The sequence below is a fragment of the Xiphias gladius genome, chromosome 6, assembly GCF_016859285.1.
Source record: "Xiphias gladius isolate SHS-SW01 ecotype Sanya breed wild chromosome 6, ASM1685928v1, whole genome shotgun sequence".
Classification (NCBI taxonomy): Eukaryota; Metazoa; Chordata; class Actinopteri; order Istiophoriformes; family Xiphiidae; genus Xiphias; species Xiphias gladius.
This window is the reverse complement of record NC_053405.1, coordinates 25,093,442-25,119,309: the sequence shown is the minus strand read 5'-3', so window position 1 is coordinate 25,119,309 and position 25,868 is coordinate 25,093,442. Positions and strand designations below refer to the sequence as shown.

Genomic DNA, 25,868 nt, shown 5'->3' with positions numbered 1-25,868 from the left:
GGTGTAGATCAGATGCCCTGAGAACAGTTGTCTCTCCTGTTCACTCTCTATCACTGCAATGGAAGCAGGAAAGACAGAGCCTGAGGTTTGTTTCTTAGCAGGACACGATGCTGTCAGGGCGTCAGGTGAGAGCATGCACCGAGCCCCCTCTGCCCACCCCCACCCTCCGCTCCTCACTTAATCAGTTCTGACACTATGCCAATTCCACAGTGGGTGGTGCACAAGGCTTTAGTCATAGATGTGGCAGTTGGTCAGTGATCAGATCCCAGCGCCGCTCACCTTTCACTGTCATGCTGTATCAGTTAGCACGCAACAGTGGTCACTTACAGATGCTATGGTTGTTTTTGATTTTAAGTGGTCTGGCATTTAACAATGCTCTGACAATCGTTTGTCAAGTGGATTGCATTTGATGGTCCATCAGGATGTGTTTCAGGGGTATTACAACTGATAGGCTGAAACTATAAGCCTCGACATACTGGTACAACAGTGGAAAATAGGTGCAGCTGTTAACCCAGTCACCACTGAATTTAAGCACTAACTTCAATAAAACTGCGACTGAGTGTCCTGAGGGCGTAGGCAAACAATTTACTGAACTGAGCCAGACGTAACTGAAAAATCATGTCTGCAGCACGTATAGCTGCTGTATGGTTTCTATTGTTGCCTCTGAAAAGCTGAACAGGAACTGCGAAGCAATCATAAAGCATGCAGGGAAGCAATTTCTTTCTCTTATTCAAGTGAAAAATTATTCCATGCTGTCACAAAAGACTCCCTAACAAGGTGCTTTAAACTCTCTGGCAGTGCATTGCTGCGGGGTGTCAAAGAGTGGATAAGGTATAAATGAAGCTTAAACTCAAAAGTCTGTTTCTGGTAATAGCAGCATTTCGTTCCCTCTCCAATGTGCTTTTGATGTGGAGCTAAGATTAACAGTGTTAAATCGTCCTCTTCACTGTCTCAAACTAACAACACACACATAATGAGCAGAATGTTGACAACAAGAGTGTTTCTTTTGAGGTGTACGAACATTGTGGAGACTTATTATCTTTTCTTTTGTGCTGGTTGTTATATTAGAATTCAACTCTCTGTACATATACCTACATTGGCCATTGTATATTATTTTTAAAAAATCATGTAATTTGAGGTGACAATAGAGGAATATCCAACCACTGAGGAATGTTCCTTTCATCTCCTAATCCTCCATGATGTGATCCTGGCCATTTATGCTTGAGTGGCTGAGGAGGCGCAAGGTGCCAGGGAATCCAGGGAATCCGGCATGGCAGGAAGATTTGCACGTCGAACGTGTCGTTCCCTCAGAGTTAATGATGCCTATTGTTTGGGCTTCCATTATCAGCCTGCTGCATCCTGAGCCAGGGCGAGCAGAAGTCATGCATCATAAAGTTTAGACTCTCCATGATACATTGTGGACAGTAAGCAGAGCTCAGCATTTCTCACTGTCCATGGAAATATACTGAGAAGAGCACTGAATGTTCTCACACCAAATATACTGTACATTTGCATTACCTCCTTCAATGTATTGTTAAAATTACACCTACTATATATACATTTTTGGACCACTTGATGAAAATTCAGTCATCAATAATACCAGAAGAGTTGTGCAAAAGGATCTGTAACTACTGTTTCATTCTGAATAAAAAAAAACATTTTTCACTCAATCTCCTATTGACAAATCTTATTCCTGTATGTGACACAGTAAACCACGGATAAATTAGTAGAAAACCAGACTGGCGTCTAACATTCACCCAGCTCCCAGACGTCACAATTAGGAACACCTCAAAGGTCAGCTCAGATCTTGGCCCGTGTTACAATATTGGAAATCAAATCTACGGTAAAGATCCTACCGGCCCCAGATCTAGGGAAGGTCATCTGATTGTCACTGATTTTCGAAAAAACTCAGCCGCACAGCAAGAGAAGAGTAAAATTCAGGCCTCCAGGGTGTCTGCAAAGGACACACACACCTGTGACGGGATTGCACCGTGAGCTGGGGCTCAGGGATGGGGAAAGGGGAGCTGTATTCTGCGGCTCTGCGAATGATTGGCAGAAAATGTCAGGCGCAACACGTCAGCCCCATACAGACACACAGCAAGCAGATGTCAGAGACTGCATGATAAGGGGGAGGGCAGGCTCACAAGGAAAGGAAGGAACTGACATCTTCAGAGAGTTATGTCATCCTTCCAAAATCTCTTACAGATTAGGCCTCATCACGGCTCACACCTAAAGTCTTTTGTGCTCAGAGTATGTCTAAACAACTATCTACTGACCTATCACCAAACTGTACAAGACTTTAAAAAGTAGCTTCTAATGTTTGCCTCCTCTTTTCTTTCTGTTGTCATTCTTTTCCAAACACAAGGATTGGTCAGGGCCACATTTTTTTCCACATGCTTGAATTGCACAGAAGGATATGCACAACCTTCTGGGCTGCACACCATTGGGGCCTGAGCCAGGGTCAGACATCTCAGAGGAGAAAGGCAGACTCAAGACTGTCCCATGCATGTTAATTACAGTAAATGTGTTATGTTTGACCTTGAGACAGTGCTTCATCCCGATTTACTGAAGTCAGGTTTTTGTGAATATTTAATTTGAACCTGTATTTTGTTAAGGAATACATTCTTGTACTTTTTCATTTCATTTTAAGCCGCAGTCATATTGCATAGAACAGGTAACTTTAATAAGTCGGATGGAAATGAATGCAAGGAAATTGCTGAAATGTTCTTCATTATCTTGGTCAGTTCTGTGAATCACAATTATGTTTCTTCTCTGGTTCTCAGGGCAATGCTCCTATGGCCCACCCTGAAGATGAGCTGGAACGTCTGACCAAGAAGATGCTGTTTGACATGGACAACCCTCCATCTGAAGAATATTTTGGTAAGAAAGATAGTCCATCTCACTCACATGTGGTGAGCAATAGCCTGTTAAATGGAAGAAATTTTGATGTCACAGTAAGAAGTAGAATTACCGCCTTGCAGTTGTACGCCTTCGCCAACCAGTCAAGTTGGAGTTTACATCCGTCTATCCAGACTTCTATAATATATGTAGTAAAGACTTTGAAGGAATTTAATCAAAGTTATTACGTGTATTTTGTTGTAATTAGTGTACGAATTCTTGAGTTATGGCCAAAAACATGTTTTGTGATGTCACAGTGACCTTGACCTTTGACCACTAAATTCTTATCAGTTCACCCTTAAGTCCAAGTGGCCACGGCTGTCGCTGGCACAGAGGCATAAAAACACAGATGTAAATAATAAAATTAATGATGGTTAGATAACATTTACCATGGTGGAAGATGACGCCGCAATATGGCGTCACTCTGTCTTTCTATTAACTCACCAAGGCAAATTGCTAAGGACTGTTGTAATGGCATTAAATCAACTCAGCATTTAGCTGCTTTGGTTTCAGGGTCCTGGTATTATGCCACACTGTCATGACTTACTTGGACACTTGAGCAGAATGGAGCCATCATTGATGTTATTACTAACACCTGTTCTTTTCCTACCGTGGCAAGTCAAAATGTCCGCTGTGAAAGAAAGGCCTTTAGCATTTTACTACCACATGGCTGCTTACTGTATTTTTGTTTGAGTGATATCAACACAAAAGCTGAAACACATAATGTATACAAATACACTGGTGCAGATAGTTTTGACCCTTATCTTAATCTAAGTACCACCTTAGTCTGTCCACATTTAGCTCATATCGTTAACCTAACCTTTTAAATGGGCATGATTCCAGCTTTGTGGAAAAGCACCTTAGTAGTACCCTTAAACAAAGGTGGTGATGTCTCTGATGTCAACAACTACAGAACAATATATAAACTTCCTTTCTTAGCAAAAATCCTAGAATGGTTGGTTAATATACAACTACGTACCTTTATTGACTCACTAAACAAACTACAGCCACAGCAGTCTGCCTTTTTGCCCAAGCCGCAGCACAATAACAGCTGCAGTTTCAGTTATTGATAACGCTGTCCCCTCCCTTGATAAAAACAATTTTGTGCTGCCCTCTTCATTGAACTCTCAAAAGCAATTGGTACCGTCGATCATAAAAAATCCTACTCCACAAACTACATTCTATAGGTCCAGATGAAGCCATACTTAAGTGGTTTCACTCTTAACTTACAGAGAAAACTCAGACCATTGTTACTGATGGTACTTGGTCATGTCATCTTACCATCAGAAATGGGTTGCCAAAGAGGTCTATCCTTGGTCCATTGCTATTTACATTATACATAAACAACATAATTGTTCCTAATCAATCCATCAAAGTTTAATTTTGCTGATGATACCATTTTATATCCCCCAGGCTCCACTATAGCCCAGGCCCAGACTCATCTTCAGTCTGCCTTTGATGCCTTCCAACTCCTTAACCAGAGAATAGTTTTAAATGCTGAAAAGACCGAGTCCAGGGTATTCTCCAATTCCACCTGTGACTCTGACAAGCCTACCATTAAAGCCTGGCACACATATTACTTTTGCTGAGTCATAAAATATTTAGGAATTAGGTTTGACATTAGACTATCTTTCAATATTCATATTCAACATTTTATTCAAAAATAAAAAATTAAACTAGGCTTGATGTATAGTATTAAATGATGTCTTCTTCCAACCGTAAAACTATTGTACAGTCAACCTCAATGTGTCTGTCCTTGACTTCGGAGATATTCCGTATGATCATGCTGCCTTATCAACACTCCAGCAGTTAAACCCTGTGTATCATAGTGCATTACACTTTATCACAAATGACAAATATCATACTCATCAGTGTACCAAACGGTGGTTTGGACTTAGCTTCAGTCAAGAAGAAATAGTCATCTCATGTTATTCATTTATAAAGTTCTACTGTTGAAGCCTTCAAACTACCTCACTTCTCTTCTCTCATTTAAATCTAGTAACTAGGGTTCATGATTTAGTAAGTAATCAACCTATAGATATCCTTCATGCACTATGCACTAATTTTGGCAGAACTGGTTTCAGGTACTATGCACTGTTTAAATGGAACTGCCCTCAAACTAGAGTCTTACATTTCCCTTGGAGATTTTCCTTGTTTCTTAGTTCCTTATTTAGTTGTAGTATTTTTTCTGTTTTGCTGATTGTTCTTGTGAATGTTTCCTGCTCTCAGGTCTCTCTTGGGAAAGGGATCTTAATCTCACTGAGACTGCCTGGTTAAATAATGATTGGGAAAAAAAGGTCCCATGGCAGTTTAATCCCTAGTCCTATTTTTTTGGCTTTTCATTTTAAGATTTATGTGAGAAGGTAATGGGCAGGACAGCTAGTTTATCACATCTTTGTAAGCATTAGCATGCTAGCCAGGCTTAAACAGATTCGGTTTGGACCTTGGTATATGCTGGCCACAAAACGTGGGTAGTATCTTATTACATTAACTGTATCGCACATTAGTTTTCTTCTTTACTCAATTAAATTTTGTTATTAAAAAGAAATTACTACGTTACTTTTGGCTACAGTCTTCACACCACTAAAAATCATTTCTAGATAGTAAGGCAAAGATAAGCATCAGAACATCCATAAAATAAGTAAAATAATCCATAAAATAATTGTTCACCTAACACATAAAGCCACATAGAGCTTTGGTAATCATTTACTGAGAATAATTAACACAATGAAATAAACTGAAACAGAATGGGGTTTGGGGTTTTAATTCCTATGCCTACCCGTCTAGATACTGTATATTGTCAGCATTGCGACATTTCTGCTAACACTTGTTTAGATAGCTAGCCACGGATCTACAGCAGCAAAAGCATGTTAGATAATGGACCAATTAAATTACAATATTGTCAAAATATCTCCATTTTTATTTATTTATCTAAGAGTAATTTAACCAGAAGTATTTTCAGATACATGACCTACTCTTCCTAGTTATTTAAAGAAAAAACAGTACAGCGAACAGTTTTTGCTTATTGGACTGTGTGATAGCAAAGGAGAACCAAATGACATGATCTTCAGATATAGCCACCAGATTCATTTTTGTCTATTATATACTAAATTTGAGACCTCTTTTTTAAGGTAAATGCATGCATGAAGCATTGCAATAGTCTGGGCAGAGCAGTGATGTCAAATATACCAGGAGTATCAGCTGACTTTCTTAGCACCAAACATATTCATGAAGACAGTGAGGCAGTTTTTAGAATCTGCCAAGCTCTCACTCGCTCATTATGGCCTGCTGCTTGTTACATGTTGTCTTAAGTGATTTCTCTTTCCACCCCAGCCTCCTCCTGTTCTACTTTTTTATCACAACATTGTAACAGGATCACTTACTTTGTGTATGTTGTGATTTTATGTACTCCATGAATCCTGTGCTGGTGCTTGAACAAAACTATATAATAATTTGTGCTATAAATGGTCCTACATAATCAGCTGTGAGTGTCTCTGACACAACAGTCACTTCACAGTGTAGCATTCATAGGTGAGAGTAGCAAAGTGGCTAAAATTAGCCAATGACTCACTGTTTGATTCACATGTATTACTGACACAAAAGCAATGTATCAAAAAGCAAAAGCAAACATTAGCGCAAGTAGTTTAATCTCATGAGGAGCACTCACTCTGTTGCTTTACACTGTGATATTTTATGAAACTAAAAAAATCGAAACAAACAGGCTACTCAATTACTCTTGAGAATTTGTCCTGAACTACAGGTTGTGCTGTTAAACATAGCTGCCAAATTTGTGGCGATAAAGGCCGAATAAAATGATGTGGGCTAGTGGGTTAATAGAATAAAACTGGCCTAAGGTTTCCTAGATTAGCCCACCCAGTGACCCACAAAGTTAGTTTTGTATCACAAGAATAGTGTTTTTGGAAAATGGCTTGAGGCCATTGAGTATAGTGTAGGTGTGCAAGATACAGACAGGGCTAAACTAGAGTTCTTGGCACTTCTTATCCCTTTATTCCCATGGTGTAGACACAGCAGCATGTCTGCCAGTCTGGGAAGCAGTCCGCAAGGCTGAGTCTCAAAAGTATATCATTGTGATCAAAGGATAAGGCACGACTCTTGCTCAGGGTATAGAGAATGAGAGATACAGTAAAGACACTGTACAGATGAAACATCCTGATTTTGATAAAACTCTTGTTTGACTGTCCAGCTGTGTTTTGTTTTTGTTTTTTTACAGTATTTCTCTTTAATTTTTTTCTCTGAAGCACTTGATATTGAATTTTGTTCTCATTTAAAAAAAAATATAAGTGCCAGGATTAAACAAAATACCAATTTTAATACTATTTCGCAAAATAGGATTCAGAAGACAAGGATTCTGTGCATTTATATTTCATTTCTATTTTTCCACCCTCTATACCCTCTGCTGCCAGCGAGTGCCATCCTTCTGCTGCTCTCTTTTCTCTATCCTTTAATCCCCTTTGCCCTGGAATTAGTTCCCATGCCCATTAGATACCTCACTCAATACATTCAATGGAACTCTGGAGCAGGCTTTATATCAGCACATAATCACACAGCACACCATGATAGAATGTGTAGGTGTATTATAGCTACAGGGACATGTATTTAACTGGTATTAAGGGATATTCGGCTTCACGTTGGTGCGCACTGATGTAAAGACCTTAATTGGTTCACATTAGACATAGGTCAAATGGATCTGCTGGCTTCAGCAAAGTGTAGTTATTTTACAGAGGAATGGCCCTCAAAGCCTTGTTGGCCTAATTTTTTCTGTGACTGTGTATGCGATGCAGGGCCTGCCATGAACTCTGTGTACTGATATACCGTGCATGCAGTTCCCGCTATTTGCCAACTATAAGCCTGACTGGCTGAAGGCTGGTAAAACAAGAACATGGGAGTTAAGAAATGGGTCATATGTGAGCTGAGGTAGCCAGAATAAGTTAGGGATAGCATGTGCATACCCAGCTGACAGCGGCTGGCTGTTACTGGAGTGGAGGGGAGGGAGGAGGGTCATCTTGTGGTTAAACTAGGCGACAGCTGAATTAACTGAGCGATAGAATGAAGATGAGAGCAGGAGCCCACGACTGAGGTGACTGCAGGGACTCATTAGGAGAGAGTTCAAGCGCAGGCACATGCTGCTCTGCAAATCCACAGAGCCTCCTTCCTCCCCCGCTGAATATTGTACATATAGTCACCACAGTAATGTTAAAATTGACTTTAAACCGGCATGTTTCTTACTGTATATCTAATTCTGTGGGAAAATCAGTCCCAGAGCAAGAGACTTTTGTAATTACAAAGAATCTGATGGCACACAAGCCTCTTCTTTTTTGGCAGGGTACAGGGGGAAAGAGGGCCAGCAGTTGTTGAAACCCTAAGGCTAGTAATTAACAAGATTAATCAAAGTGGGGCTGCGATCTCTAGCGCGCTACTGGACTGAATCATTGTCTTCCTATAGCAAAGTTTTATTGGTGCCACTAATGTCTTTGATGAGCTCCTAATCGGAAAAAGTCATAGTCAGTTTTCATTGGTCCAGAGGGGGTTAATTGAATTGAATTAATGTTACACTCTGGCTCTGTGATGTCACAAGGAAACTTTTCATTAGACTCAATTGAGCTCCATCTGTAGCTTATAAGTTACACAACATTATTATGCTCTTTTACAACAACGGCAGTCCAGCAATTACACCGGACAAGTCTTTGAAGACTTTCTGTCGCAAACCCGGCACATAAAAAGCAGCCAATCTCAAATACAAATGCTCCTCAAACTGTAAAAAAACCTGAAAATGATGCACTATAAAAGAACGGCTTTTCTTGTGAGAAACCCAGTTTGCAAGCCAGAAATTCCCCCTATGATTGAAGCTTCTTTGAATACCAACTGATTAGTCCTGATTTAGAGTTCCAGATTAGATTTTAGTAATCTGAAAGAGCCTTTTCTCCAAATGTCATCATCCGTCATATTTAATCCACTTAGGTTGTGCGTAGGTGTCCTGTGTTTGTGGAAATCTAATAAGACACAGCTACTCAGCTTGCAGTACAGATGCCTTGGCATTTGTGCATCAGAGGAACTTACAATATTTTGTCATCACTACATTTCTGTCAACCAAAACCAGGACGTAAAGCCGAATAATTGAAAGGATGAGATGCTTTGCATTATTTACAATTAGTCATGATGATACTTATGCAGTGTAGTTCATTCTGCTGCACAGAATCTGTTTTTTTTATTGCTCCTTTAATACCAAAATGACAAGTTGAGAATTCCTTCATGCGATCCCAGACTTTCAGTTTTCCACTGTATAGAATTAAGAAAGATGTGAAATTTTAATATCCAATCAATATTTATACAGAGTGATTTTCCAGAGAGATTTTTAAGCAGCAGCATAAATGTTTTTGTAATGTTGCTGTCAGATGGTGGAGAGATAGTCATTGGAAATTAGCAGGGAGAGTCATATGGGCGTACTGTACTCCACACAGGACTCTCAGCTGTCGGGAAAGCCTTTCCTCCTGGTTTGAGCTAGCCTTTGTTTTATGATAAGAGCCAGAGAAGAAAAGGCAGGCTTTGCCATTTTCCCTCATAATGTCAGCTGGAGGAGCCCTCATAATTTATGAGACACCTCACATGAAATGTTCATGAGGAATCTTGGAAGAGATACAAATGGCAGTGTAGCTCCACTAACAGTACAGGCCAGAGGAGTCAGAACAGATCAGCTAAGGTAATTGGGTCAGAAAAAGTTTAGGTTCACACAGTGCACTCTTGTGGAGCTGCCTCTTGTTTCTTTATAACACAACTGAGCATAATAACTTAATGTATTAATAGGCTTCCAGTTTAGACAGCTTTGTGCATTGTCTAAGATACTCTAGTGGAATTCATTTGCATATTACTGAGGTCGCCCTCAGCAACCTCTTAGGAGTTTGCTTTTAGATGTGCCTCTACATGTCATAACAAGTTGGATGTGTGTCAGAGTAAAACCTTTCTGCTGCTTTAAACCCCCCCAACCGCTTTTCCCCACCCACCACTCCCCACCTCCACAGTCTCTGAATGCCTTCGGCCAACCATCTCCCTCAATACTGTTTCCATTTAGTGTATGAAGGTTTACCTTTAAAGTCATGTTCATTTAATGTTCATTTGGCACGTATACAGACAATAAACCAAAGTTCTTTACTTTATACAGTTGGCACTTTTCCAGCAATACAGTTCAATATATTGACTTTCTGTAATCACTGCTCTATTTAGCAGTTTTCATTAGCTAGGTTTCAGTCCAAATAAAGTGCAAACTTTAACAGAAAATCAGCCAAAGAAAATGCAAATTAATGAGTTTCCATTCACTACTGTGAGATGGCGTAAAGATAAACAGCTGGTTAAACCACTACAGAAGAAGGGGGAACAACAAGATGACGTCACTAAAAGAGCACCAGTAAAACCTCAAAGAAAAACAATGCAGAAAACATGATTGAAATACGACTTTTCTGTTTGTTACTGTCTCCTCATCCTTCCTCGCAGATCTGAGGTTTTCGTCTGTCACACAGTGAAGCGGAAGCTTCAGTGGACATTTAAGTCACATGCTTCATGTACATCATGATGTATTAGCTAGATCTGTTTCCATTGCACTGTGTTGCATTTTGGTTTTATTGATATACCGACATTTCCACCTTAATCAAGGATAAAAAATATGAAGTTTTTGACGGATTTTTGACAAAATGCACGTAAAAACAAGTGGCTGGAAACCAACCTAGTGTTAGAGGTCAGAGTCTTACATTCCCGCCCTGAATTCAGATTGCCTTAACATGCACAAGGGATTCACGGGAAACAATGCATGCATGCAATCCAGTGTTCCCGTTTTAATTTTATCTCATTGATGTCAGCATCCCTGTTTCACTTTCCTAAAGCTGTATATGAGCTACAGTACCTACTTTAACCTGCCTTCATTTTTTTTCCCTGCGGTAATCTCCTTGTAGGCACTTTACTTTGAAGAGCCAATTTCCTCTTTCACTATCACAGGATTTCCTCCAATCACAGTTGCCCTGTCTTTGTTGTGCTGTGCTGTACTCCATGTGTATATGTATGTTATAGCAATCAGTATGAGACAGAAGAGCATGATGCTGCTGGAAGGAGGTCAGCTACCACAAAGGGGCGGGGGGGGGGGATCATATGAGGCTGTCTGGTGACATGGCAACTCATCTAAGGCCCATGCATCACTATACCACCTACAGTGGATTATAATGTACAACTGAAAAGACTAGATTATACAACACAATAGCCACGGATGATCCATCATAGCTGCCTTTTATAAAGAAAAATGCACTATTTATGTAAGTGTGAGGCTGCAGCTTTGACTTTCAAGACCTTTTTTCCTCATGAAAATAATGTTCAATGCTTTGATAGACAAATCTTATAAAAATGTGTTGCTTTTATGTTTGTGGAGCCTCAAGGAAAACTGTCTATAATTCAGTTCTTTTATGAATGAGATCTTAGCAGTTTTTCTGCTATGTCATCATCTTGCTTGTAAGTGGTCACATGATGTTTTCAATACTTAATTATATTTGTTTCTATTTTTAGAATTGGGCCAGTTTTACAAAACATGAAGTAGTTTTTCAGTATAGTTTATGGGTCCTCTATGCCACTTTTTCCCTTTCATTATTAATTCCCAGCGCTGCCACTGACCTCACAATGCTGCTTTCTAGTTTCTCAACTGATGTAGTGTGCCAGCATGGGGCTTCTCTTCCCAGTGACAGAAGCCCGCTCTTTGGCAGCGGTTCACGTGAGGTGACCACCCCCTCCACCCCCACCACCCCGTCCCCCTCCCCTTCCTCCCCCGCCAGGCTCGGCGCTTGCTATCCTGCCTCGTTGAGACAGCTCCACTGAGGCTTGCAAGATCAGCTGCCGTGCAAGCCCAGCTGAGGCTTCCGGGCACTCACGTTGCTAGATTTCATTTGTTGAGTGAGCGTTTGACCTCAGGAATGAGTAGACATCCGCATGCTCATGCACGCAAACGCAGACATACTTTACAAGCACACGGGTGCGCACGGATAAACAGCATATAAACACACAGACATGTTTGAACACACAGCTTTTCCACATATTCTGCTGCACACACACTCACCTGTTCTCTGCCTTTCTCCTCTCTCCGCCTCGCTCTCTCTCTTTTGCCCCATTCGCCGGGCCACTCCTTGGCACCCCTCCATGTCGCTCGTGCCAACCTGCTTCTAAAACATGTAACCTACACTCAGTCCCCCTCGCTCTGCTGCCGCGGGCCCTGACAGGCCGGGCTGTAATGCTTAGTGGCACAGGCTCGCCTATCCTCCGTCCTCCACCATCGCCGCAGCAGTTCTGCAGATTGCTATTTGCTGACATTGGGAATGAGATTAAAGGCAGGGGTTAGGAAAGAGACATTCAGAGATTGAAATGCAGTGATGACAGCTATTTCTCTTGTCATCTCCAAGCAACTGAAGGCCACAGCACTGTCAAGCTGCACGGAGGGCAATCTGAAGCAACAGAGTATATTAACCTAGAGGGGAAAGGGATGAAACAGCAAACAAATCGTGGCCTCTGGCACTTCAGTAGCTGGCAGTTACACGCCAGATGTGTTCGACAGACTTATTTAACCACTCACTGACCTATTGTTTATGTCTTTAATTAAGTGTGAAGAAGTTATCACAACTTTGTACCTATATTTAGCTCACCTTTTTAAGGGTGTCATAATAAATTAATGCTGTTTTAGAGGATGGAAACACTTATTCAGAAATTGAGCTCACTAAAAATGCGAAGAAAAGCAAGTACAGCCACATTTTTGTTAGTTATGTTTAAATCCATTCCTTTTAGCTTGTTGTGTTGTTAATATTGAAGGACACTATATGGAGTTTTTGAATGTGTTTTGTGTTTTTACCACCATATCTATTGGATATTTTAATCCAAGCACAAAACTTTAGTTGAAGTCCCAAAATGGATTTTGTGGTTCTTTTATTAGTTTTGGATACGAGCTATAGTAGCTGGCTTTGCCTTTGGGGTTTGCAAGGGTTGCACCAGTAGAATTGTATTCTTTAGTAACACAGTGTGAAAAGTTTGGTCTCCCACAAAAAAAGTTCCTTGCGATCCTTCTTTACATGCACGATCTTTGATTTCTGACGATGTAAGATCAAATTGAGCTGCAAGTGTGCTCCCTCTCTGCCTTTCATGCTGCTTCAATATCACGGCGTGAAAAAACAAAGAAGGCAAAGACTGAGGGAAATCTGAAGCGTTCTGCCACTCAACATCCCCCATTCCCAAACAACAGCGTCTCACTGCCACTACAAATACATTAGAAATCAATTATTTATGGAAGAGAGTCAGGGCCTCTTTAATCTTTTCCTTTTATCCAATTAAATTGTCTAACCATTCTAAGCCTCTATAGCTCACAGGGAATGTGCTTCTTAAAAAAAACAAGAAAGAAGAAAAGAGTTTCTCTTCAGTCCTTCTTTTGACTTTCGATGTAACAGAGAAGAGACACTTCTGAGAGTTGAAGAATGAAAGGAAAGAAAGTGAGTAAAGTGTAAATGAACTCCCCCCTCCCGCCCCGTCACCATTGCATTGGTTCTACAGGAACTATTTGAAGTTTTGATATTAAGACTGTGGTTCCATTCCCTGCGCAAAGGGACACTGGGGAGTGGTGAGGCCTTTCATGATTCCTTTATGCCCAGCTGAAATAGTTCGAAAGTGTTTGGGATCATCTCCACAGGGGTAAATACGATTTTGCTTCAATTGCTGTCCTGTATTATTCAAGAAGTCAATTGAAGTAGCGTCTCAAAATTGAAAATGCTTACTTCTCATGCAGACGTGTGAAATTATTGATGTGAAGCATTGTAAAACACTCTGCATGACTCTATTATCATACAGTAAAAGTGTTAGAAAAAAAAACAGTTACAGACTCACAGAAAAGCTTTACATTTTTACACTTTGTGGAATCATTTTCATACACCACAATGAATCACATCATAGTAGATATAAGCTTTAGAGCTAAATGTGTTGTGGTATACGTAAGTGCTAAAACAGATAATCAACATCAACACATTTTTGGTAATTGATTGAATGATTCATTATTTCATCCTTGAAGCAAATATGACAAACGTCCTCCGGTTCCACCTTCTCAAATGTGAAATTTGATTATAATAATATAATCAAAAAACGGAGTGACTAATTAGTAATGGAAATAGACCTGAAACAATTAGTCTATTATTCGATTAGTTAACCTACAAAATATTCCATCAACAATTTTGATAATCTATCATTTGTTTAAGTCTTTTTTGGGGCAAAAACGCCTCTCATTCTTTGGTTTTGGCTTCTCCAATGTGAGAATTTTCTTCATGTCCTTTGATAGTAAACTTGAATGTCACGGGGTCTCCTTTTGGTTCTTGTATTGTCTGACAAAACAAGCAATATGAAGACGTCACCATGTGCCCTGGGAAATTGTGTCATTTGATGTCATTTCAGTGAAAATCACAAGTTCCAGTCCTTGTGTATATCATCATTTTACATTCAGTGGCCACTTTATTAGGTACACCTGCACAGTCTCATTCATCATGATGATAAGATGCCTATATGACACTGTTATAGAGGTCTCAGTTCAATTATAGGTTTTAGCATTGAGGTCACAGTGCTGGTGTTGTACTTGACTACATTATTTTCAGAGCTGTTTGTACTATATATATATTTCTAAAATATTCGATGTAAGTGAGAAGGACAAGAAATCAGAAACATCTCTCAATATAATGCAGTACAACACCACCTTTAACTGTGACCTCAGTAATATTGAATAAAATGTACACATTTACGACAGCGTAAACAAAAAACATTACGAGCTTTATGAGAATCTGTGTTGTATTGGATTGTATTAGATTGTACAGGTGTACGTAGTAAAGGTTCCACTAATTGTATATACAATCAAATATTTAATCACAAATATCCGGTTGATTAAACTTTGGCTACTCAGATTCCGCCATTATATACGCTCTGTATATAATCTCTGTCCCCATTGGAGCCCATCATGTCTTCCAAACAAAAAATGAGAAAAAGCTTGTCATGACTGGGGAGAATGCTAGGACCTGGAACAAAACAAAGTTTGTTATTTCCTTTCATTAAATTAATTTAATGTCATAAATTCATTTATCCATTAGTTGTGCAACAGAAATATAATCTGTAAAATATTTTGTCAATTGAAACAAAAGTCATTTTTTTAAGCAAAATGACAAAAAATATTCTGTTTCCTGTTTGACAAATGTGATTTTTTTTTGTTTTGTTTTGTTTTGTTATTTTCTTAAACTAAATATCTTTGGGTTTTGAACTGTTTGTCAGACAAAACAAGCAATATGAATATGTCACCTTGGGATCTATGAAACTGCGATGGCCATTTTTCACCCTTTTGATACATTTTTAGAGACCAAGCAATTGATTTATTATTCAAGAAAATAATGAGCAGATTAATCAATAATAAAAGTAATTGTTCTGTTGTTCTGCAAAAACACTGGCCATTATTCAGTGCCATAACTCAGAAACCGAAGGGGAAATAGTGACAATATTTCCTGCAAACTGACTGGTTGTAGAGGCATACAACCACAAGGCGGTAATTCTAGTTTTGATCATGAATCCTGAAATGTGGTACAACAGATTGAATTTTGTCCACTTATCCAGTATATTAATAATTACTCAAATGTACTATATACAGGACCCTCTGTATCCTAATTGGAGCATATCATCTGCTCCAAAAAAATGCTTGGCATGAAGCGAGAGAAGGCTGTGAGCAAACAAAGGCTTTTATTTCCTTGCAAACAATAGAGATCATAGTGTCATGTCTGGTGTGATATGACATACACTCTATGATCATGTGTCATTTTAATGATCTACTCCCAGTACTTTTAAACTCTTATTCTAATTATTAGTATTCCCTAACATTTTGGGGGAATGTTTAGAAGTAGAAGAGCATACAACAGTTTGAGGGCCATCTGTAAACAGCCTCAGATCTCCTGCTCTTTGTTACAGGATCATGTGTATTCATGTGTGGGCTGCTGATTTGTACATGACGCATTGCATGACATGTCAGTGGGTATGCATACAGTGTACTTGTGTCTGTGTTTGTATATATTCATCTACACGTGTGGTATGTCTGGCTCACAGAGATTTTTTTTTTTAACATTGTCTATGTGCCCGTTTGTGTGTGTGTGTGTGTGTGTGTATATGTGCGTGTGTGCGTGCGCGCGCGTGATTGCGGGTGTGTGTGTGTGTGTGTGTGTGTGTGGCGGCGGGGGGGGACTGTGTACACTGTAAGCACAGTCGCGCACAAATAGCTCCTGAGGGCCCTTACGATCACAGACTGCCAAAAGGAAAAGGATTTCCGAGAGGTTTCCTTCTCGCTATTTAAAGTGGGAGCCCTGTGGGACATGTTTGGCATTCTCATCCACTCACTGAAGATGGCCTGTGATCTGAAGCCACTAACAGGCCCGGCGTGCACTGTCTCTGTCTCTCGCTCACTCTCTCTTCCTTTCTCTTTCCCTCTGGCTCTCTGAAGTGATTACCCTGCTTGTGATTCCACTGACACCCACATGTCCCCTCGAGACGTGCCTTCACTAGTTTGTTTAATCTGCCTCCCTGTACAGTAGGTAACACAGCCATAATTGAGGTGTGGATAGAGCTGTGGGAGCAGATGAAACCGATACCAGGTTTTATGAAAACTTGTCTGCGCTATAAGTTGCCATGGATGACAGCATTCGCTAAAATAAAGTGCAAAATGTCTTCAACAGCAATCTGTCAGTCCTTTGTTTCTTAATGTTTCCCCAGTCAATAAATGATGAATCCTGTAATAAAAAAGTCACAAATATAAGTGTTTGTATAAGGGTTTCGAAATGTTGCTGGAAAAGTTGTAGATCAAGTAATTCTTTAAGCAACTTTTCTCGGTTTCCAGTGAGGTTGCTGATAAGATAATGAGTTATCTGAGATTAGAATACCATTAGCAAGCCTCGCAGTCAAGCAGATATTTCATCTCAACAACATATGACTTCCAAAGTTGTGCTGATACCTGAGACACATTCTGCTTTACAATCTGTTTGAATTTTTGATATGAAAACAGCAAGTGGAACTGTGAAAATGCAGGCATCAGATACAATATCTCCCCCGGTTAGTGTCTCGCCTCTGTGTGTAACACGCTTGAACTGCTCTGTTCAGAACATACAGAGTGTCAATCATCACCCAAATCAGCCTTTAGATGAAGCAAAAATGAAAAAGGAACAAAAATGATCCATAGAACTGAACTTGAATTAATTAAATATACTGTATCATACTTCCTCAGAGAGATTGCATCTGTCCTCAGATGTGTAAAAAATAAAACATTCTCAGATATCTTTTTAAACCCTATTATTGTAAGATACCAGTAATTAAATTGACAGTGTTATTAATTGGGTTGAAGATAACTTGCATTGAGTCGAGGACATCTTAAACTCAATTAAAGATATCTCCAACTCAATTAAAGATATCCAAATGCCATGTCCCGCAATATGCAATCAGGCTCTTTCTGGCGCAATAGTATCAGTTCACTTGTGCCCCTTTTACAAAGACTTAGTTGTACTTCTAAAGTTTTCTTTTTATCATTTAAAGCTTGACTTTTTGAAATAGATGTCACACTCTGGTGATGGCTATAGCTTTTTTAATGTCGCATAATTATAGTATTTAATCCTTCCTTATCCAGCGTTTGAAATAGAAATGAAGATTAGACACTTCAATGAGGCATTTAAAGTGATAGTTCATAATTTTTGGGACAAGGTAGTATGAGTTGATGAATGGGCAACAGTTTAGTCTATGGATCCTGTGGTCAAACACTCCGAGCAAGAAAGCAGCCTGTCAGCCAGAAATTAACACTAATAAATGGAGAAAGGCAATACATTAAACACAACAGAATTTAAGCTTTTTACTCTATTATTTCTGATTATTCTATTGCCCAAATAAATCAATCAACATAAAGCTGATAACAACAACTCTGATAATAATTTAGACATTGGTCCTTTTTAAAGCGAGCAAGTTTAAGTTTCTGAAATATGAAGATTTCCATCTTTTTTCTTTTCTTTATTTAACTGTAAATTGAATACCTTTGGGTTTTTTGTTTGTTGGACAAAACATGCAATTTTAAGATGTCACTTTGGGCTCAGAGAACTTGCGCTGGAAAAGAGTTGCAAAGTGGGGGGAGACTCCTGAGGTATATTTCCATAATCTGAATCCATGTTTCAAACGTATGCTTTTAATGATATCCTCAATTTTCCTTAACACAGAAACACGAGTCTCCTGGATAATTAAACAATCCTGCAGTTTATGCTATGGCCACCATTTTTAATTATTTCAACTCTGTTTTTCAAGAAACGCAGTTGTGAACAAAACACACCACTATAGTTGCTGTACTCATCCAAAATTGACCCAGAATTTGATTGTAAATTCACTGAAGCCGCATATTGTAAAATCAGTTTCTCAACACTGTGATCTTTTACTTTAACCCATACATAGTAGAATTTTAAGCTATACGTCACTTGGCAAGGCCCCTTTCCTTTGACCTGGTTGGGCTTGAGGTGTTGTGTATCACTGTACTCCTAAAAGTGTTGTGGAAGATTTGCTGCACTGTAGGATGCTTCTCATCAGCTCTAGCTGTCTACTATCATTAGAGCATCTGCCAGTGCAGGGAAATGGAGCCACACTTTACAGCTCCTCTTCACATAATTTGATGATTTGTTTGGACACTTGCAGTATTTTCAGTGAGTGGAATGTGACTCTTGGTTTCCTGATAAATGCTACCTGACCTTATATATCTGTGAGTTAATAGTGAATCTGAGCTCAGCCTCCCTTCCTCCTCCTCTCCCCAGGGCGCTGTGCCAGCTGTGGAGAGAATGTGGTGGGTGAAGGTACCGGCTGCACTGCCATGGACCAGGTCTTCCATGTCGACTGCTTCGTCTGCATGACCTGCAGCACCAAGCTGCGTGGCAAGCCCTTCTACGCAGTGGAGAAGAAGGCATACTGCGAGCCTTGCTATATTGTAAGTAACTTCTGTCCTTTCAAATCCACCTGCTTCACCACCATGTTTCAGCTCAGTCTGGTTATTTATGTGTCCATGGAGTGGGCACATTGGTAGCTCTGTGCCTGGAATGTTCATATATTTTCACTTCAGGCAACCACATTTCATTTCATCAAAGCCCGGAGAGGTGCCAGGCTCACCACACACATCTTTTCCTCTTCTGTCTTTGGCTTTGTTTTGTTTTTGGTTGCTCAGTGAGGCTGTGTTTTGGGATTTCTTTTCCTGAGAGTAAAGTTATTTCTTTCAGTTACACAACTTTAAATGACAGGTAGGAGTACGTAGACATGAGAATCCCAATATGATGCTGGAAATATTGTAACTAACGAAGTCTTGTTACTTGTTCAGTGTTATGTGTTTGATATTAAATTTTCATCTCCTTGAATGTGTTAGAAGACTAACAAATACTATTAGCTCATTAATGGTAGGTGCAAGCCATCTAGCTTACAGCTAACTGCTGTGGTGATTATTAATCTTAAATCTGCACTAATCAATATTTTTATATTAATAATGGAACAAATGACTGTGTAATGTGAAAGGGGCTGCTTGTAGTGATGAACACACGGAGCATCAGTACCCAATTCTGTAGTTTCTCTCAGCTTTACATAGCTTTTTAGTGTCTTTTAGCTCATTGTTTTGGTTTTACACCTTAGAGCTTTACTGTTTTTTGTTGTTTTTTTTATTCTCACCACTTTCATCAGCCTCATTTCCAGCAGTAGTGGGCAGATGTTTCCGGTGAAAAACCCACTTCTGATTGCCCAACACTGAATGGCTTACAGACAAAGTTGGCAGTTAGCTGCTTAACATTGTGGAGCATTAAGCAGCTAAACTACCTATCAAAAGTTTCAGAACACCCCCATTTTCCCAGTTTTTCTTGAAATTTAAGCAGTTTAAATCTAGTGAATTAACTTTAATTGTACTAAGGTAATTGGTAAACTGTCCAAAGGAGAGAAAAAAAGTTTAGGTCACCAAAAACTGAAAAATCATGTAAATTTCATAGAAAACTGGCCTTTTTCAGGATTAAGAAACTGGTTAACTCACAGCTTTGCTGCAGTAATGGAAGTAAATAAAGTTTTGAAAGTTAATGCAAACAATTCCTACCGTTCCCCGATTTCTGTTGATGACGTACAAACCCTCTGTCTGTACAAAGGCAGTGTTGGAACAAACTGTGTTACTACACCTTCTGATGCACTATTAGGACAATGCTTTGCTGCAGGAAGTAGTTCTGTATGTTGGTATCAGAATGGTGAGTAAAAGGCAAGTGATGAAGAAAGACAGACTGTTTGGTCAGGAGTTAATCCTTTACCAAGAGAATGACCCAAAACATTAGAAGAGAAGAAGCAGACGATGGCTTCACGTGATGGAAGACCAGCACGGTCTCCAGACTTAAACCCCATGTAGCTGGTTTGGGATGAACTGGATAGAAGGTGACAGCAAAGCAAACTACGAGTGCAACACAGTCGTGGGAACTTCTGCAACAGCGTTAGGACCAAGTTTTTGAAAAATATTTGATTTCCATTGCTGAAAGAACGCCACAAGTGTGTTCAACTGCTGAATTAGTCAAAACGTTCGATTAAATTTAGTTCAACAAGAAGATTCCATGTTTCCTTGTTTTTAAAATCTCCAGTTGTTTATTTGTTCTATGCTTTAATTTCAGAAACACTGAGACATTGAATTGTGTAAAAAACAGCTAGAAAAATTGAGGTGTTCTAAAGTGTTTGACCAGTAGCGTATATGGTCGGATATTGTTCTCAGAAGTTGATGGAGTGAATATTGGACTGAAACTCCAAATGAATGCTAATGTTGCTTCGTGTCTGCTGGATGTGTAAATAGGCAGCTCAATTAATGTTCAACCGATATTTAAGACACTTAAAATGTTCAGTTTTATTGTTACCGGTTGTTGACAGAGATGTCAAACCCAAATGTTAATATCAGCTTTCAAATGAATTGGCACAGCATCAGATTTTTACCTTAGTTTCTTGGCTAATTGCTTCTAACTTTTCTACCTCAGGACTACCTGTTAGACTTTTCAATTGTTCTCCCTGAATGATGATATCAGAGAAGCATTCATTGATTTTCTTTTAACGGAGGATTTTTAGATATCTCTTCCTTGGTGAATTAGATCATGATTATAAGAACAATGTTTTCAACAGCACATCACTCAGAGCTGAATGCACAGCTGATGCATAGCTATCTGGAGTAACAGCTGATGAGCAGTCAGATATGGTTTAAATGCACTTAATTTATTAAATGAGTGTCAAAATCATGTTAGAATGTAACATGGTGATAATTCTCTGAGTGGATCAGATAAAATTGTCTGAGTCTTCCTTTTCATTTTTTGTTTTTATCTCTCCTCTAAAGTCTGTCAAAAGTTGACCAAACGGAAGAAGTTTTTGACATAAAGTTATTTTTTGGATGTGTTTATTCCTTCTCACAAAACTGTGACCGCTTTTCCTTTCGCTATGTTACACAACACACGAAAGTATTCCCTTGCACAATATTGTTTGGAAAGCCGCATCATTGTACAAGACCACAAGGAAATCATTATTCAGAAGTGTTTCCCTCCATTAGAATATGGTTCAGTTGTGTCATCTATCCCTATTATTGTCAGCAATATTCTACTAAGTATGTAAGTCATTCCTGGAAGCTGAGACAGGAAGAAGCTGTGCAATGCAATGAGCCATTACAATGGAAATTCTGGGTGACAGTTTTTAACTGTAACTCTTGTTTTAATTTCCAAATAAATAGATTATTGGATTCAATTTGCACAACTTTTAAAACTTGTGAGGCAGAAGAAATGTTAAAACTAGGACCCATGATGTGAAAATTAGATTTTTCTTTAATATCTTTAGTCCATACCTGCAGCCTGTGTACAGTAAAACACCAGGGTTTTTTTACAGCCCCCCTGAGATAGATAGGAGTCACACTAAAACAAATGTTGTCAGCTAGTTATTTGCCTACGAAACACAAACATTCCACTTTCCAGATTGTAGAAAAGAGAGTTTTAAGGAGAAATAATTGGGCTTCTACAAGTATCAATGCAGCTTGCAGCTTGCTAGTTAATGAGGAGGTTAAAGCTTTGTTTTTGGTAGATGTGGGATAAAACATCTTGATGACCAGAGCAGTTTAAAAGATAACAAGTTTTCCTAAAGAAATTAATTAGAACACACACTGATATGGTTGATTCTTCTGGCACAGCACATATTAATACTTACATACATTTCCTTTACATCAGGAAATGGCTTGATGTGCACTTTACCAGTAAAGTCTCAAAGCTAAGCTACATGATGTTTAAACCAGTGGCAGGCCATCTCTTAAATCATCCCTTTTCAGAGGCACTCACTGTGATTGTAGTTGTCTTGTCTGGAAGTTCTCCAACTCTGATACATGCGCTAAAGAGGAATGGGATAATTTAAGAACTTTATTTATGCATTTCATCAGCATAAATGTTCTTCTGGCACAAGATCAAAAGGATGAGGGAAATCTGAATTTCTTAATGAAAGTAATTTCTTCTTCTTTTATTCCCATCCTCAGGGTCATACGCCTCTGTACGATAAGAAAATGAACGTGAGAGTTGAGTCTCTGAAGAGAAATGTCATATCCCAGAGAGGAAAGGAAAACTTCAAGTTAGCCTCCAAGTCAGTCAGTCTAGGAATCTCTACGAGCAAAACGTTAATGATACACTGTGAATTTGTCTTTCGACTGCAGATTCCCATACTGTTCTCCCTCTCCAACCTGCCACGTTATACAATGGTATGAAAAAATTTGGGCACCCAGTTCAAAATTTCTGTTACTGTGAATAGTTAAGTGAGTAAAATATGAACTGATCACCAAAAGGCACAAAGTTATAGGTGAAACATTGTTTTCAAAATTTTAAGCAAGATTAGTGTATTATTTATGTTTTGTACAATTTCAGAGTGAAAAAAAAGGAGAGGAGCACCATATAAAGGTTTGGGCACCCCAAGAGATGTGAGCTCTCAGATAACTTTTACCAAGGTCTGAGACCTTAATTAGCTTGTTAGGGCTATGGCTTGTTCACAATCATCATTAGGAAAGGCCAAGTGATGCAAATTTCAAAGCTTTATAACTACTCTGACTCCTCAAACCTTGTCCCAACAATCAGCAGCCATGGGCTCCTCTAAGCAGCTTCCTAGCACTCTGAAGTGTAAAATAATTGATGCTCACAAAGCAGGAGAAGGCTATAAGAAGATAGCAAAGCGTTTTCAGGTAGCCGTTTCCTCAGTTCCCAGCGTAATTAAGAAATGGCACTTAACAGGAACGTTGGAGGTCAAGTTTGAGGTCTGGAAGACCAAGACAACTTTCAGAGAGAACTGCTTGTAGGATTGCTAGAAAGGCAAATCAAAACCCCCGTTTGACTGCAAAAGACCTTCAGGAAGATTCTGCAGACTCTGGAGTGGTTGTGCTGTTCTGTTTTGCAGTGACACCTGCACAAATATGACCTTTATGGAAGAGTCATCAAAAGAAAACCTTTCCTGTGTCCTCACCATGATGTTAAGCATTAGAAGTTTGCAAAGGAACATCTAAACAAGCCTGATGCATTTTTGGAAAAAGTCCTGTCCTAGAACTTATTGGCTGCAATGATCAAAACTGTGTTTGGAGAAAAAAGGGTGCAGAATTTCATGAAAGGAACACTTCTCCACATTTTTAGCACAGGGGTTGGATCGATCATGTTTCGGGCTTGTGTTGCAGCCAGTGGCACGGGGAACATTTCACTGGTAGAGGGAAGAATGGATTCAATTGAATACCCGTAAATTCTGGGAGCAAACATCCCACGGTCTATAAAAAAGCTGAAGATGAAAAGAGGATGGCTTATACAACAGGATAATGATCCTAAATACACCACACAATGCACTGCCTCAAGAGGCACAAGCTGAAGGTTTTGCCATTGACCTCACAGTCCCCTGACCTAAACATCATCAAAAATCTGTTGATAGACCTCGAAATAGTGGTGAATGCAAGATGTCCCAAGAATCTCACAGAACTAGAAGGCTTTTGCAGGAAGAATGGGCGAAAATCCCCCAAGAAATAACAAGAAATAGAAGACTCTTACCTGCTACAACAAGTATTTACAAGCTGTGTTCCTTGCCAAAGGGGTTGTTAGTAAGTAATGACCATGTAGGGCGACCAAACTTTTGTTTTGGGCCCTTTTCCTTTTTCGTTATTTTAAAACTATAAAAGATGGTAATGAAAAAAGTAACCTTGCTCAAAATATTAAAAGAAATGTGTCATCTTTAACTTCACGCCTTTTGTAAAGCACGCCATGTTTTAATTGCTTAACTATTCACAGTAACATAAATTTTGACCAGGGATGCCCAAACTTTTTCATGCCACTGTATTTGCAGCATATTAAACGCACTTTAACCCCGTTTTTCATTTTAAAGGGGCACTCCAATGATTTAGTATTGCACTTCCATAAGATTGGGGGACTCACAAGAGATACATTTGAAGAACTGAACTGAATCATATGAGTTTAGTAAGTGAAATATTTTGATGTGTCTTAAAGTCTGTGTAAAGCAGTAATAAATATTTGTTCTTAATTTTTTGCACCACAGAAAAATTCGTTATTAATCACCCAGCCAAGTTTGAGTGATTTAAAAAAAATCATATATAAGGTTTATTAGGTTTCAGAATTGTGAAAAAATAAACAGTATTCTCACAAACACTGGGGGAGTGTCCGTTGAAGGCAATAAACATTACATGAAAATGATGCCAGGCTACACCATGTAAAAATCACATTAGGGGGCTGTGCCTCCTAAAAAATTTTAGTAGAGTTACTGTGGACTAAGTTACCTACTATAATTATAACATAAGCACACAAATCATTTTACACTCATTGGTGAGCATGTACTGCTGACGATGGCACCAGATGTCGGCGAGACGGGAGGATGAAGGCCAGGGAGGGAGATGGTTGGTTCGGCCCCATTCACCAGTAACAGCAGGTTACCTGTGAATCCCAGTTGTCTATGATGAAAGTTTGTAGAACTACCCGATTAAAAATGGTCACTGCAGTGGCGGGTGTTGGTGGTGTTCCTCAACTCTTCATCAACGTGGCTCTTCACAAAATCCATCCACCTCTTCTTCAGCTCATCATTCTTAGTAAATCTAAATAAGGAGACCAAAATTTTCTGCATATTCTAGCATCCAGGGAAGATGCTTTTGTGGGCCAAAGGCATAGCTAGCTAGCAAACTGTAGGCTGTGGTAGATGTAGTAACTCACGACTGAGCGGGAGAACCACACAATTCAGTCGTCAAAATCAAAGCAGCAGAGCCTGAGATATCCTGACTTTTACACCATGTTCTACATTTTCCATAATGCAATTTAATGGTGTGTTTTGTGAGAGCCCCTATGCCTGGTAAATGTCCATGTCTTTCAAACTCAAAGCCCCTAGTTTGTATAACTGCCTTTCTGCTAAATATTTGTAGTCCCAAAGCCTAAATCCAAATAACTTTGATGACATCACTATGACATCATCAGGGTAATTTTCTAGACTTTGGAAAGGTCCCTACAGAGCCAGAGAAGACAAGACATTATTCAACAGTTTCACTAGTACTAGTTTCATAGTACTCGCATAGTACTCTATACGAGTAAACTGAATTTTATTTGTAAAATTGGTGAAGTTACCCTTTAAAATTAGATCGCATGCATTAAATTTGAAACACACAGATTAAAATGTGCATTGGTGATTAACAGATTTTTGACTAATTCAATGTTGTATACGTATGTATATGTACACATACATAGATTAAAAATTGTATTTGCTGATAAAGAATAAGTCAAAACTACATTTATAAAACTACACAATAGATTCATTAGTTTTCTGAAAATGACTCATTTTACTTATAACTTAACTAATTTTATATTTTCATCCCA

General features: G+C 39.1%; 1 protein-coding gene across 9 annotated transcripts in view; it reads left to right on the top strand.

The window, feature by feature from the left end:
* LOC120790469 (LIM domain containing preferred translocation partner in lipoma) overlaps positions 1-25,868 on the top strand; it is a 179,126-nt gene that overhangs the window by 104,047 nt on the left and 49,211 nt on the right. For all 9 annotated transcript variants that reach the window (XM_040128011.1, XM_040128013.1, XM_040128008.1 and 6 more), the window contains 2 exons: positions 2,784-2,880; positions 18,771-18,940. In XM_040128011.1, coding sequence (XP_039983945.1) covers positions 2,784-2,880; positions 18,771-18,940 — 267 coding nt within the window. The remainder of the gene's footprint in view (positions 1-2,783; positions 2,881-18,770; positions 18,941-25,868) is intronic.